Here is a 15,136-nt window from a genome sequence, read left to right on the forward strand (position 1 = left end):
ATAACCATGGTACCTTTAGTGTATCTAAAAATTAACAGTAATTTCTTTTTTAAAAGCTATTTTTAGTTGTAAATGGACACAATAGTTTTATTTTGTTTTTATGTGGTGCTGAGGATTGAACCCAGTGCTTCACACGTGCTAGGCAAGTGCCCTACCACTGGGCTACAACTCCAGCCCATGGTAATTTCTTAATGAACTTACATGCCAGTGTTTACATTTCTGTGATTATCTCATAAGTTTGCCCCAGCTTATCTTTTAGAGTCAGGATCTTGTAAGACTCAAACAAACATTACAACTGGGTGGTCCATCTCCAAGTCACGCACCTTAAAATGAGACAAGATACACGAACGGATCCTCTGTATGCCAGTATCTGTTCTGTAGTTGTGTGTAGTCTTGTCATGGGCTCACCCTTCCCCGTTTTTAAACTTTCTTTGAAAACACATCTAGTGGTGTTATGAATGTTGCTGTTTCCTTTTGTAGAGCACGGATATTTCCCATTTTTTTTTTTTGCTATTATAATATAATAAATATCCTTGTATATAAAATTTTTGAGTGTTGAGTATTTCTTTTGGATAGGTCCCTGGAAATAGAGTTTTAAAAGTGATGATATTTTAATAAACTATAAGAATACATTGCTGTGTTAGTTTTCTATTACTTTAACAATTGCCTGAAACAACTAACTTATATAGAGAAAAGTTCTATTTTGGCTTGCAGTTTTAGAAGTTATGGCCTATGTTTAGTTTACCTCATTGCCAGGAAGTGAAAGAGGAGGAAAGGAATCCCATTGTCTCCTCAAGGGTATACCATCAATGACCTGAAGAGTTCCCACTGGGGCTGGGATTGTGGCTCAGCGGTAGAGTGCTCCCCTAGCATGGGCGGACCCAATCCTCAGCACCTCATAAAAATAAAGGTATTATGTTGTGTCCATCTTCACTTAAAAAATAAATATTAAAAGAGTTCCTGCTAAACCCCATATCCTAAAGACTCCACCACCTTTAAACATACAGGCATTTGGGGGATATTTAAGCTCTAAACTATGGCAGTGGTCAATTTGATTTCCAAGAATATCATATCTATTTTCATTCTTGCCAGCACTGCCTGAGAAAGGCCTGTAAAAATATATTTTTCATCATTTTGAGTTTTCTCTGCTATAGTCCTTTCTAGTATGATGATTGTAAGCTCTTTATCCTAGATTATTCTGTTCACATCAACAGAGCATACTAGTCCAGGTAAAATACCTGACATCTATCTGTCATGGAAATGGAAATCTGCCACCTTGGCTTCTCTGCCCTTGGGATGGGTAGGACAGCTTCTGTCCCTGGGATGGGGAAAGGGAATCAGAAAACTCTTCAGTGGTTAAGGCAAGGAGGATGGGGTTGCCCTGTGAGGGCAGATACCATGTCTTGTGAGTCTTGGTATCCACTGATGATTGTTCATTGATGATTCTCAGTGAAGATTTGGTAGATGGATAGAGTAAAGAAACAGAATACAACTGTTGCACCGTGCACCTCTGGAGGTATTAGGAATAGTAAGGAGAATGTATTAATATGTGCTGAATTCTTACTTGAAACACAAAAGGCCATTTCTTATATAAACTGTGAGAAGCTTAAAGTGACAATTGTCATCTTTGTGTGGACTAATCCAGAAATTCAATTAATTTTAAAAAAATTTTTTGGTAATTGTGTATGGACAGCATGCCTTTATTTTGTCTATTTTTATGCAGTGCTAAGGATTGAACCCAGTGCCTCACACATGCCAGGCAAGTGCTCCACACTGAGCTACAGCCATATCCATTAACTAATGTTTTTATTAAAAGTAAATTTTTATTAAAGTTTTTTTTTATGGGCTGAGGATATAGCTCATTTGTAGAGGCTTGTCTTGCATACACAAGGCCCTGGGTTCAGTCCCCAGCACCACCAAAAAAACATTTATATCTTTAAGCCAGTTTATTGAAATTTGATTGACATGTATACATTTGCATGAGTGTGGGGATGAGTATGTACCTGTGAGATTGTCATCAAGAAATTTAACTACTGGAGCTGGGGTGTAGCTCAGTAGTAGAGTGCTTGGCTGGCATGTGTGAGGCCCTGGATTCAGTTTCTAGAGTTGGCTGCACATACTGAAAGGGATGATTTGATGAGCTTTGAAAAATGAACACTTAGTTGCAACCAAGACCTCAGTAAAGTAGATCATTGCCACAGCCCTAGAAAGTTCCTTCGTGTCTTTTCCCATCCTATCTTCTCTCTGCTATGGTATCCATTATTCTGATATCCATTTGCATATATTGAATCAGTTTCACTTATTCTCAAAATTCATAGGAATTGAATCATACAGTATGTATTCCCTGATGTCTACTTGTTGAGTGTGGTTTGAAGATTCATCATGGTGTGTGTTATCAACTAGTAGTGTATTCCTCATTATTGCTAAGTAGTGTTCCATGGTTTGAATATGCCACAGTTTGCTTATCCATTCTCCTTTTGGTGAATATTTTGTTTCCAGATTTTTGCTATTTGAATAAAGCTGCAATGAGCATTCGTGTGTGTGTGTGTGTGTGTGTGTGTGTGTGTGTGTGTGTCTAAACACTAATATATTTATCTTTTTATTTTTAACTGTATGGTGTGGGGATTGAAACCTGGGCTTCACATGCTAGGCAAATTATCTACCACTGAGCTATACCCCAGCCCCTCTTTTGGACTTAATGTTTTCATTTCTCTTGGATAAATACCTTGGAGTCATAATGCTAAATTATAAGGTAGATTACAATTAAATTTTAAGGAACTGCTAAATATTTTCTCACTACAGTTATACCATTTTATACTCATTAACAATTTGTAACAGTTTCAGTTGCTCCATATTCTTTCCAACATTTGGTCTTATCTGTTTTTTGTTTTGTTTTGTTTGTTTGTTTGTTTATGGTGCTAGAGATCGAACCCAGGGCCTTTTGCATGCAAGGCAAGCATTCTGCCAACTGAGCTATATCCCCAGACCTGTTTTTTTTAAATTTTTTATTTTATTTTTTAGGTGTAGTTGGACATAATACCTTTATTTAATTAATTAACTCATTTTTTTATGTGGTGCTGAGGATCAAATCCAAGTCCTCGCATGTGCTATGTGAGCACTCTATCACTGAGCTACAACCCCCCCTGCCCCATGTTTTTGTTTTTTAAAATCTTTTTAGTTATAGATGGACACAATACCTTTATTTTATTTACTTAATTTAATGTGGTGCTGAGGATCAAACCCAGCGCCTCGCATGTGCTAGGTGAGTGCTCTACCACTGTGCCACAACCCCTGCCTTCTTTTTTTACATATTTTTTAAGTCAGGACATTCATTTCAAAGGACATAGTGATCCACTCCTCTTTGCTGATAGCATTGACTTCTATTGTTGCTGTTAGGAGCACACGAGTGGGGATGATTTCCACGCTGTAATTAAATACATAAATTAGATGACCATCTGCATTTTTACACTAGAAAGCTATATTTTAAAGATATGTTACACACATTTATAACTAGATGGTAGGTCTTAGAAGCCACAGCTCATGTGTATAGTGTCACTTCCAGTTGATTTTATCATCCTAAATCTCTTTTGTATTTGCACAAATACTTCTTTGTTTTATAGTTCAGCTGTTACAAACAACCATGCAACTCTCATTTGGCAACCAAGGTTTGCAATGAGAGAAAAAGCCCTGAGAATTTTGCTACTATTAACCTCTGTAGCCCACCCTAGATGGGACTGAGTGCAACATGAGGTGTGAGTATAGAAAACAAACAGAAGGTTCCCAGCCTTTCTCAATTCCTTCTCTCCCTGTTCTTGCTAAGACCAGAGGACTTGAAGAGTAAAAGAGGACAGGCGATAACTGGAAAGATGAGAAATACGGATGAGGCTTGAACAGGTACCTCCTAAGAGTGCCAGCTGAATGACTAGGGGCTCTTAGGGATGGTTAACTGTGAGGGTAGAACTGTGAAGAAACCCAGTGGTTTGGGGGTATAATAGGGAGTGTAGGCTCCCAGCAGCTCTTGGTTGAAGAAAGAGGAGGGAATGTAGGACAATGAGCTCAGCAAGGAAGCTGGGCACCATATGGTTGGTACACACAACTGTGCTCTTCCTTCAGGACCATGTGCTTTGATACACAGCTAGGAGTGTAGGCAGATACTGGGTTATGGAGCAGGTATCTAGACCCAAAATTCTGACTTGTTCAATATCTGTGGAAGCAGAAAAAAAATTAAGCCTAACATTGGCTTAAAAGGTAAGGGTGACCTGAATAACTTTTATATTTCAACAACTCCAAGTTCCTGCTTGGGAGCATGAGTTGGAGAACATGTAATACTTGGAACTTAACAGAACCCTATGATAAAGAGAGAACAAAATTCTGTCACTTCCTCATTCCTAGGTACCTTATATTCCAGATTTTTTCCATTTTGGTAGCATAGTCAGTTTCAAACCACTGAAAGCATGTATTATATGATGATCAGTGGCGTTGAGAAAACCTTGGTAGTGAAAAGGGAGAGTCCTGGGCCCCATTTCTCTGGCTACTGATATCCTTGGGCCATCTTTGATTACAGGAGGGTCACTATAGGTCACCTGCTCCCATGACTTTATAAGAAATCATAGGTAGCTGCTCCCCATGACTTTATAAGAAATCATGCCCAAATCATGTTCATCACAACAAAAGGAGACAATTTTTTCTCTTCCTTGCCTTAAACATAGACTCTAAGAGGAAAGATTGTGATCACTTCCTCAATTCTAAAGTCCCTGTTATCTTTTTAAAATTATATATAGAACTTTGAAAAGCCATTGAGTAAATTGCTATGTAAATATTCAAAGTGTGCTTCAGGATACTGTAGTAGGATGAAATATGTTAACAGTTATTTAAAATAGTGAATAGGAATATCTACTTATATACAAAAGAAAGCTGGAGGGGCTATACTAATAACAGATAAAGCAGACTTTAGGACAAATTTGTTACCAGAGATAAAGGGAAGATATTTTATAATAATAACATCATCCTTGCAGAAGGACATATCAATTGAAAATATACATGAAGTTTTGAGGGTGAAGTTAATGGTAGAGTGCTTGCTGAGGCTCTGCATTCAATCTCCAGCACTATAAACACACACACACACACACACACACACACACATATCACACACACACACATGCAACTAACAGTAGAGCCCCCAAATACATAAAGCAAAAACTGACATGAAGAGAGTAATAGGCAGTTGAACAATAATAGTTGGGAACCTTCATTTCCTTCTTTCAATAAAGGATAGTAAAATTGCTATCCTTTATTAGATCAATAAGGAAATAGAGGAGCTCTATAAGCCAACTAGACCTAACAGACTTCTGTAAAACACTTTTTATTTCATAGCAGCAAGATGCACCTTCTCAACTGGACATAGAATATTCTCTGAAAGATCATATACAAGGCCATAGAACAGACACCAATTAATTGAAATTATACAAATTAAATGCCCCAACCAGTTTTGTTAGTCAGCATTCTGTTGTTGTAACAAAATTCTTAAAATGATCAATTTAAAAAAGAGGAAAGGTTTATTTTCATTCACAGCTGTGGAGGTTTCCATCCATGGTCAGTTGGCCCTCTTGCTTTGGTTCTATGGTGAGATGGTATGTAATAGTGGGAGTATGTGGTAGAGCAAGCTGCTAACCTCTTGGTGGCAAGGGAGCAAGAAAAAGAAAAGAGAGAGGAAGAGACCAACATACACCAGTCCTCTTCAAGGGAAGGCCAGTAGTGACTTAAGACTTCTCACTTGGCCACACCTCTTAAAGGTTCCATCATCCTCCGTAGTGCCAATTAGACTGACCAAGCCAAAAGGAAGACTCAAAGTCTAAAGTCAGGAATTGATAAAAAGATATATGATGTATGCCCTTCAGACAATTTCCGGAGACTTTAATCACTTTATTTATTAATGATGGGGTTTTGTGGGGAAACTGGTCTACCTGGCTTTTATAATAGTATTCTGGAGTGGTTCTCATGACCTGTCACTATTCAGCATGCATTTTGGGGGTGTAAATAGCCATTGTGTGGTTAGCATACTCAAGAAATACAAGATTAGGAATGAAAAAAAATAATAATGTTGATTACGTACTGATGGCTGATAACTAAGTGTTCTGCAGTGTTTATCATGCAGGCTTTGCTAAACTTTTGAGTCATGGGACATCCTGAGGCAGATTTGCATTATACACACTCACAAGGGCCCAAGACAGGAGCCCCAGCAGTGTCAGGCCTCTTCTTCAGCTGGAGCCTGGCAGCAGAGGCAAAGCATGGCTCAGGGCCTGGATACACAGCTGCAGCCTGCAGGTGGCTCAGCTGTCCTACTTAGAAGCCTCATGCACCCAGTGTAACAATCACAGAGGGAGCTCCAGATGGCATAGTAGTCATGGCTGTGGGGGCACAAGCAATGGAATCCACACCACAGGTTCACAGGCCTCTATTCAAGGTGCTGTCTGCCCATCAGAGGTCATTTTTTGCCATGTGTGCCCATTGCCTGGCACCATGGCTATTGACATTTTGGAGCCAGAACATGAACTATAAGTCAAATTCTCACATAGAAAGAGAGGAGTTTCATTAATCCTTTATCTATGTTCAGATTTTGCAGTACCCCAGTTCTGTCCTTGATGGCAGCTTATTCCCGCAGTCTTGCCTCAGCTGTTGCGTTTAGTTACCTTGGATCTTCTGTTTGTTTTAACCTGTGATGGTTCTTCAGCCTTTCTTTTTCTTCATGACCTTGCTGGTTTTGAAGGATGAAGGACAGCTGTGAAACAGTTGAGGTTTGTCTGATGTTTCCTTGTGATTGGTTTCAGGCTGTGCCTTTGGCAGGAATGTGATGGATGTTCTGTTAGGTTCTTCTCAATGCACCCATTCAAGAGGCACTTGATGTCGAAATCCCATCGCTGGTTGTTTTAGTCAGCTCGTTCACTGCTATGACCAAAAGGCCCAATGAGAACAATTTTAAGGAGGAAAAGTTTATTTTGGGGCTCACAGTTTCAGAGGTCTCAATCCAAAGATGGCCGACTCCATTCCTTGGGGCCTGAGGCAGAACATCATGGCAGAACGGTGTGGTGGAGGAAAGCAGCTCAGACATGGGACCAGGAAGCAGAGAGTGAGCGAGCTCTGCTCAACAAGGACAGAAGATAAACCCCAAAGGGGCACCCCCAGGGACCTGCCTCCTCCAGCCATACCCTTCCTGCCTGTAGTTATCACCCAGTTCATCTCTATCAGGGAATTAATTCACTGATTGTATTAAAATTCTCATAACCCAGTCATTTTACCTCTAAACTTTCTTGCATTGCCTCACACATGAGCTTTTTTTTTTTTTTAAGATTATGATTCTTTTATTAACAGGGGTTTTGGTCATTTGAACCAAAAATATATATATTTAAGGGGGTCTTTGTTTTGCAAGGCAATTAGTGCATGTATGGTTTCTGACCTCAAACATCTGTTGGGTCACACGTGAGCTTTTCTTTAATTTTTTTTTTTCAGTTGTAGATGGACACAGTACCCTTATTTATTTATTTTTATGTTCTGCTGAAGATCAAACCCAGTGCCTCACACATGCTAGGCAAGCATATACCACTAAGCCCCAGCCCCAGCCCTCACACACGATCTTTTGTCGGGGCATCTCGTATCTAAACTGTAACACTGGTGATGTTAACTGTGACCATTTGGTTAATAAGTTGATGTCTGCCAGACTTTTCTAGCATCAAAGTAACTTTTTCTTTTTGTGATTAATTAATAAAAATAAAAAGGACCTATGGAGGTAATTTATTGACAATCTTGTTCTGAAACAAGCAAGATAAAAATATAGCAAAAATATTTTTTGCAACCAACACAGGCTGACCTAAGAAAACAGATGCTTTCATCGGCTTCTTTTAGTATCCACTGATTCTTTCCTGAATCAGTTTTTATTGTGATGCTGTCAGATGGTGATATTCCTCCTATTCAGTCTTTATTTGTCATTATCATTATCATTGTTTGTTTGTTTTTTGGTACTAGGAATTGAACCCAGAGGTACCTAACCACTGAGCTATGTCCCCAGCTCTTTTAATTTTTTATTTTGAGACAGAGTCTTGCTAAGTTGCTTGGGATGGCCTTGAACTCCGGAACTCAAACTGTACTGTCTTAGTACTACAGGAACATACCACCTTGTCCAGGTCAAACATTACTTAATGACCCTGTTTTGCTTTTTAAGTACTTATTGTAATACTTGTAGCTCTGCCCGAATATTAAGCAGGCAGGCTTTCTGTTTCTTCTTCCAAATTCTTGTGGTTACTATTGAGAATTTAAAAGTCCAGTTAGAAAAAAAGAATCCAGTTATAATTGGGAATTTTAATCAGGAAAAACAATCAGAATAGGAACATTGTGTCAGCTAACGAAGGACAATAGGTCCCAAAGGTTGGGAGGCCCTCTCACTAAGTGCCTGTCCCAAGGAATGAGACAAGAACCAATGAATGTGATGGGGAGGCCAGACTGTCCTCACCTATGCCTGCCCTGCTTGGGGATATGTGAGGATGACAAGAGAATACAAGGTAATAATGATGTAAAGTGTCAACACACTGAGTGGCTAGAAGGATCTGGTGCCCAAGTGGTTGAAAAAGAGCTATAGCAGAAGGATTCTAAATCAGGAAAATTGAGTAACCACTTTAAGGAGGAAGTCATTGAACCCTATAATAGTAAAATTATCATATAAATGGGTTACAGTAAATGCATGAGAGAGTTGGACTTTAAAGACTGTGTCATTTGGGAGTGATGTAAAACTCCATTCCAAAGAATACTCGTGTCTCTGTAGTGGCTTGCTGAGCCAAGAAAACTAATTTATAAAGCTTTCATCTGTTTTCTTAGATCAGCCTGTGTTGGTTGCAAAAAATATCTTTGCTATATTTAGTGGTTTGTCATCTTGCTATTTATAGACTAAAGATTATTTATAGGGTGAATAAACAGCATGACATTCATTATTCTTTTCAATTTTAGTTTTCACATGATGATTGCTCTTTTAAGTTAGTTGCTTATAAACCTCCTACTTAATGACATATGTATCTTTTTTTCTTTTAATTGTAGATGGGCACTACCTTTATTTTATTTGTTTTATGTGGTGCTTGGGGTCAAACTCAGTGCCTCATGCATGCTAGGCAAGCACTCTATCGCTGAGCCACAATCCCGGCCCCTGACATATGTATCTTGCAAACCTACTTACATGACATTTTTCTCATTCTTCTGTAGGTACCTCTTATTTAACAGACATCGTGTGGTGGGCCGGCACAATTGCAAGTAAGTTGCCCTGGTGGTGAAGTCTGGTCTTTTTGTTTCTCTCTGAAGGTCAGTCATCTGGGCAGGGCTGGAGCCAGCAGATGAGTCTGGCTCTGTCTTTTGGAGGAGGGTGTCACTCTTCCTCTTCCTAGGCTTTGAATATCCATGATGCCACCCACTCCCTCCTGAGAGTCACTGGCCTTACCCCCTTTGTCCTTTCCTTTTTTTGGAAGGGAGTTCATGGAATGGTGTAGAATGACTACCAGGAAGGAGACAGCAGAGGCTCCTGCTGCCCATGCTTATTCCTGAATCCGGTCTGGGTGAACCTGCCCTGGGCCTGCTTAGTCATCCATAGCCGGTTTGATGGCTTTTGGTGGAATTCCATTTGTTAAACTGCCTCATTTTGCTCAACACATTTGATTTAAGAAGGAGCATTTCTTGACTCAACTCAGAGACCAGATCAGAGGTCATGTGCTATAATATAAAAATAAATAACAAAATCAGAGTTCAGAATTGTAAGAATGTAAAGGACAATTGTATTAGAGGTTTCAGAAATATCATGTGGTTTACTTGTTATGTATTATCTTTTGAGCAAGACATTACCTGCCAAGGCTGATACTATTCATTAAAGAACTTCCCTTTAAGTACTCTCAGGTTGAAGGACTCTCCCTCAGACTCTCTTTGGATGGAGCCCCTGGGGCAGTCCTGTGCAGACAGCAGTGTTTTTACTTGGTGGCCCAATAACTCAGCCCTGTGGCCAGCTGCCTTCTCTAGAGTGGGTTTCAGGCCACATGGAAGGTCTACCCAACTTGGGAAGAGGCTGATCAATGAATACTAAAATACAGTTAGATAGGAATAAGATGGTCTGGTTTTCTATTGCACAGTATTGTACAGTAGAGTGACTGTAGGTAGTGATAACATTGCATATTTTGAAAAAGCTAGAAGAAAGGATTTCTAGTGTTTATACCATAAAGAAATGTTGTATGGTCAAGTAAATAGATATATTTAATTTAAACATTACACACTGTATACATGTGTCAGAGCATCATATGGTACCCCATAAGTATATACAATTTGTATGTTTCAGTTAAAAAATGAATTTTAAAAATAAGATTTTTTAAAAGATTATATTAAAAGTAGTATTTTAAAATTATATAAATTTTTTAAAAAACCTACAAGGATGTACTAAGGAATGTACTCGGTATTGCACTTATTGCCAGTTACTGCCAGTTACATTGGCTGTTTCCCTAAAGGGCTGGAACTTCTCCCTGGGTAACTACACCAGTGAAGCTGCAGGATCTGCTCTGTGTACTCATGACCCTGAAACATAAGTGACACCCAGATTTGCTTCCTCACAAGCAGTGGAAAAGAAGTAGCCCTTTCAGAGCAAGGCCTTGCAAAATTCAACTCTGTGATCAGTGCTAAAAGTGAGCTCTATAATTGCAAGTAGTGTCCTTGTAATTCTCTTGACAGTGGCTGTTGGCCAGATTGGAAATTTCCTGGCTTACACGGCAGTCCCCACGGTCCTGGTGACTCCCTTGGGTGCGCTTGGAGTGCCATTCGGGTGAGAGCTGAGATTCTGTGTTTTGATATTGGATGTGTAGTTTAGATTATGTTAAAAAACTTTCAGTTTTATGTGTTTCTGTTTTTTTTAAAGAAAGGAAAATTCTAAGTAAAGATAGGGCTTCAAATTCCACTCTATATCATTTAATTTTATTCCTTCAAATGTAGTTCTGTGTATTATTAACCCTTCTCTTAGGATTTACTTTAGTGTACTTTAAATTCCAACTTATTCAAGGTTACCAGTGAATCTGGTGCTATTCACTCTCAAGTGCTTTGCCCTGGGAAATCTCTTAGAAATCAGAGTCTTCCTTAACACCCTGGCAAGTTATTCTGAGAAAGCACGAAGCAAAATGTGTCAATGGTGTTTTATTGGGTGTTTAGCATCCTTTGCTGGACTCTGGACAGTGCCCCACATTACTCTATGAAATTATATAGGTTGGGACAAATTACTCATGGGTAGTACCAATGTACATAAAATAAGGTTTATGATTCACACAGTAAGTAGCAAAGGATCCCCCACTCCCCACCCCCCAAAAGGGGCTCTCATTTGGTGCTGTGTGAAAACAAGAGTTTGAAGGGTGCTGCCGGGTGTAGTGGTGCACGCCTGTAATCCCACTGGCTCGGGAGCCTGAGGCGGAAGGCTGAGGCTGGAGGATCGTGAGTTCAAAGCCAGCCTCAGCAACTTCAAGGCATTAAGCAACTCAGTGAGAATACAAAATAGGACTGGCAATGTGGCTCAGTGGTAGAGTGCCACTGAGTTCAATGCCTAGTACCAAAAAAAAAAAAAAAAAATATTGAAAGTGCTTTGGGTTTTTCCTGTAGGTGTGTGCTTTTGAAGGTTTGCACACTGAAGCTGAGTCTTTCATGGTTTGAAATATCTGCCCACACCAAAGATTCAGGGAATCCAGGGACAGAGAATGTGAACAGGCTTTCTTACCATATTTCCCAGAAGTAGGGAAAAGGAGAGGAGTTGAAGGTTGCTAGTTGTCAAATATCACAAATGGAATTCCTGAGACTGTGTAATTTTTAAATAAAAGAGATTTTATTTTGGTTCATGGTAGTGGAAAGTCCAGGTTCAGGCAAGTGCCCCATGTTACTTGAGTTTGTGGCAGAAAGTGAAGGAGGCCAAACGCGAGGAACAACCTCACATTAAACAACCCATTCTAGTGATAACTAATCCAAACCTGTCAGAGCTGCACTGTCCCTCTCAATGACTGATCACCTCTTACAGGCCACCAGCTCTCAATAATGTTGCATTGTGAATCAAATATCAACATCAGTCTTAGCAGGGACAAACCTTATCCATACCGTAGCACTTGGCTGACTACAAAAATTATTTTTATGTGACATTTATTTTATAGCTCAACACATATCTTTGTGAACACATTTACATTCTGCTTTACTTTCAAATAAATCATTAATAAAGAGAAATAGGGTAGAAGAGAAATAAAGTTTCTAACTCATAGATTCATTGGTTTTCAGCTATATTCCAGACAGACCCCCAAATCCTTGGCAGAGAAGGGCATCTATGATGGATATGTTTATGTTTCACTTTAAATTCACTGAGGCTTAAAATTCTGTGGTTTAAAAATCACAAACCATGTTTATCACATATGAAGCTTTGGAACTATGTTGTAGCACATTGTTCTTATCCAGATATGTTCGATCCCTGCGTGGCTTAGAATCACTTTGTTTTTTGGATGACTCTGAAAAGCTGGGAGGGCCAGAGTGGTGCTCACATCTAGAGTCACTCCTCCAGCTTCCTCAGTTCATTCCCCTAGAAGGTAATCAAGCTAACTCCATTATCTTTTATGTGGCACATTTAATGTGCACATATTAAAAGCCTTGCCTAGGTAATTTCCTAAGAACTGTTCTTACGCACTTTGATAGTTGAGTTACTTAACCAGAAATGCTCACTGCTCCAAGTCTGCAGAAGATGTTATTTACCCAAAGAAATGTGGGACATGCCATTTTGGATAAAAGACTGCCAACTCAGGATTCCAATTTCCTTTTCTCCCACCCTTTCCAAGAAGCGAACCCAGGGCTTTGTGCATGCTAGGCAAGTGCTCTACCACTGTGTTTCATTACATCCTTAGCCCTGAACTACTACTTTTTTTTTTTAAAGAAAAAAGTTAAAATTAATTTGGAAAAAAATCACAAAAATATAAGTGCACATATATGTATGTATACATGTATAGATATTTTATAAGACGTTCTTTTGATATTGGGATGAGTTGCTTGTATTACACAGACCAGAAATGAAAAGAATATGGCACTAGGAGAAAATAAGTCTATCAGAGAATAGAATGAAGAACCCCAAAATAGGTCCATTTTTCCTGTAACAATTTAATGAATGATAAAGTAAATATCAAAACATTTTTAAAAAGTGGGTTTTTAAAAAACTTCTTATTTGGAAATTAAGAAAAAAGGTGCAAGTTTAGGAAAAATCTTAACACTCATATCACTTTGCTTAGACACATGTTAGTGACGTTTTACCCCTCTTGTTCTATTAGTTACTTTCTCTATATTAGAGTTTCTTGCTTTGGTACTATTGACATCTGAGGCCAGGTATTTCTCTATCATGGGGGTGGGTGTATGTCCTGTGCATTGTAGGGTGCCTGGCAGCATCCCTGCCTCTACAGCATTCACCCCCTCCCCAAAATGTCTCTGAACATCAGCAATTCATCCTTATTAAAAACCACTATTCTCTATGTATGTGGGATTTATTTTGTTTTTCATGTTCTGGGGTTGCTTTTGAATCCATTCGAAGGTAAGGTTTGTTTTTATTTTTTTTACAAAGATGGGAATAGAACCCAGGGCTTCACATATGCTGGGCAAGCACTCTTCCATGAACTTACATTTCCAGCCCCTGAGATTAAGTAATAATGCATCATGATTATTATGTACTTCCAAAACTAAAGAAATTCTCTGCATAACCACAAGTCAGCATTAATTTCAATTTTTTTTTTTGGTACTGTGAATTGAACCCAGGGTGCTTTCATTTTTTTATTTTGAGTCACTAAGTTGCTGAGGCTGGCCTTAAACTTGCAGTTGTCCTTCCTTAGCCTTCAAGTAGCTGGATTACAGACATGTACCATGGTGCCTGACCCAGTTTTGATAAATTTAGTCTTGTTACAATTCATATATCTTTTTTAAAAAAATTATATATATATATATTAATTTTATTTTATTTTAGTTGATGATGGGCCTTTATTTTATTCACCTATTTATATGCAGTACTGAGACTCAAACTCAGTGCCTCACTGGGCAAGCACTCTACCATTGAGCCACGTTCCCAGCCCCAATTTCAATTTTTGTCAACTGACTTTAATATACTGGTATTTTATAATGTTTTCCTTTATGTCAGTATTTTTTCTTTCTAATACAAAATCTAGTCTAGGATCAGGAGCTACATTGAGCTTTCATGTCTCTAGTATTAAAAAAAAAATCATTTTTTTTTAACAGTGATAGGTTTGAACCCAACACCTTTCACATACCAGGCAAGCATTCTGCCACTGAGCTACAACCCCAGTTCCTTTTATTTCTCTTTAATAAACAGTATTAGGAAAACTGGTAAGCAAATTGTTAGGAACGTCAATTTAAATCTAATCAGGGCAAAATCAAAATGTGATTATGTGAGTTAAAATACAGAGTAGCTATCAAGTTTGGAAATAGAGACAATTATAATATTAAATGGTATGTTGATACTACATTCCTGTGTATGATATATGTGACATTACATGAAATGTTCAAGTACATTGTCCTTTATCAACAGCACAGAGGTCCGTGTGCTGTGGAAAGCTGCATTAACTGTTATTTCCACCACTCCCTGCCTAAGCTGTGGCACACAGCTACAGAAGGTTTATGTCTCTGAACAACCTACATCTCTAACATATCCAGAGGAAGTAATGCAGAGGCTCATTCTACAAAAAGAAGAAAATGTTTAGCTATGTTTCCAGATTTCGTAGACTATGTATAGCTTAGACACATGTTAGTGACATGAAAAAAATAGAATTTCCTTCAGATCTTTGAAGTATAACAAGTTTCTAAAATTGAAAGTAATGAAAATTAAAAAGTTAATTTTCTACAAGGAAAAAATAAGTAGACTGGGGAAAACGTTTCCAATATGACAATGGTTAAAACTAGGATATGAAGAATTTTCTTTTTTTTTTTTTTAGAGAGAGAGAGAGAATTTTTTTAATATTTATTTTTTAGTTTTCGGCGGACACAACATCTTTGTATGTGGTGCTGAGGATTGAACCGGGGCCGCACGCATGCCAGGGGAGCGCACTACCACTTGAGC

At 38.6% G+C, this 15,136-nt stretch overlaps 1 protein-coding gene across 2 annotated transcripts in view; it reads left to right on the forward strand.

Annotated features, from left to right (window-relative positions):
* Nipa1 (NIPA magnesium transporter 1) overlaps positions 1-15,136 on the forward strand; it is a 40,205-nt gene that overhangs the window by 9,608 nt on the left and 15,461 nt on the right. For both annotated transcript variants that reach the window (XM_078049127.1, XM_078049128.1), the window contains exons 2-3: positions 9,244-9,291; positions 10,744-10,834. In XM_078049127.1, the coding sequence (XP_077905253.1) occupies positions 9,244-9,291; positions 10,744-10,834 (139 nt within the window). The remainder of the gene's footprint in view (positions 1-9,243; positions 9,292-10,743; positions 10,835-15,136) is intronic.

Source organism: Ictidomys tridecemlineatus, chromosome 5 (assembly GCF_052094955.1).
Source record: "Ictidomys tridecemlineatus isolate mIctTri1 chromosome 5, mIctTri1.hap1, whole genome shotgun sequence".
In the NCBI taxonomy this organism is placed as follows: Eukaryota; Metazoa; Chordata; class Mammalia; order Rodentia; family Sciuridae; genus Ictidomys; species Ictidomys tridecemlineatus.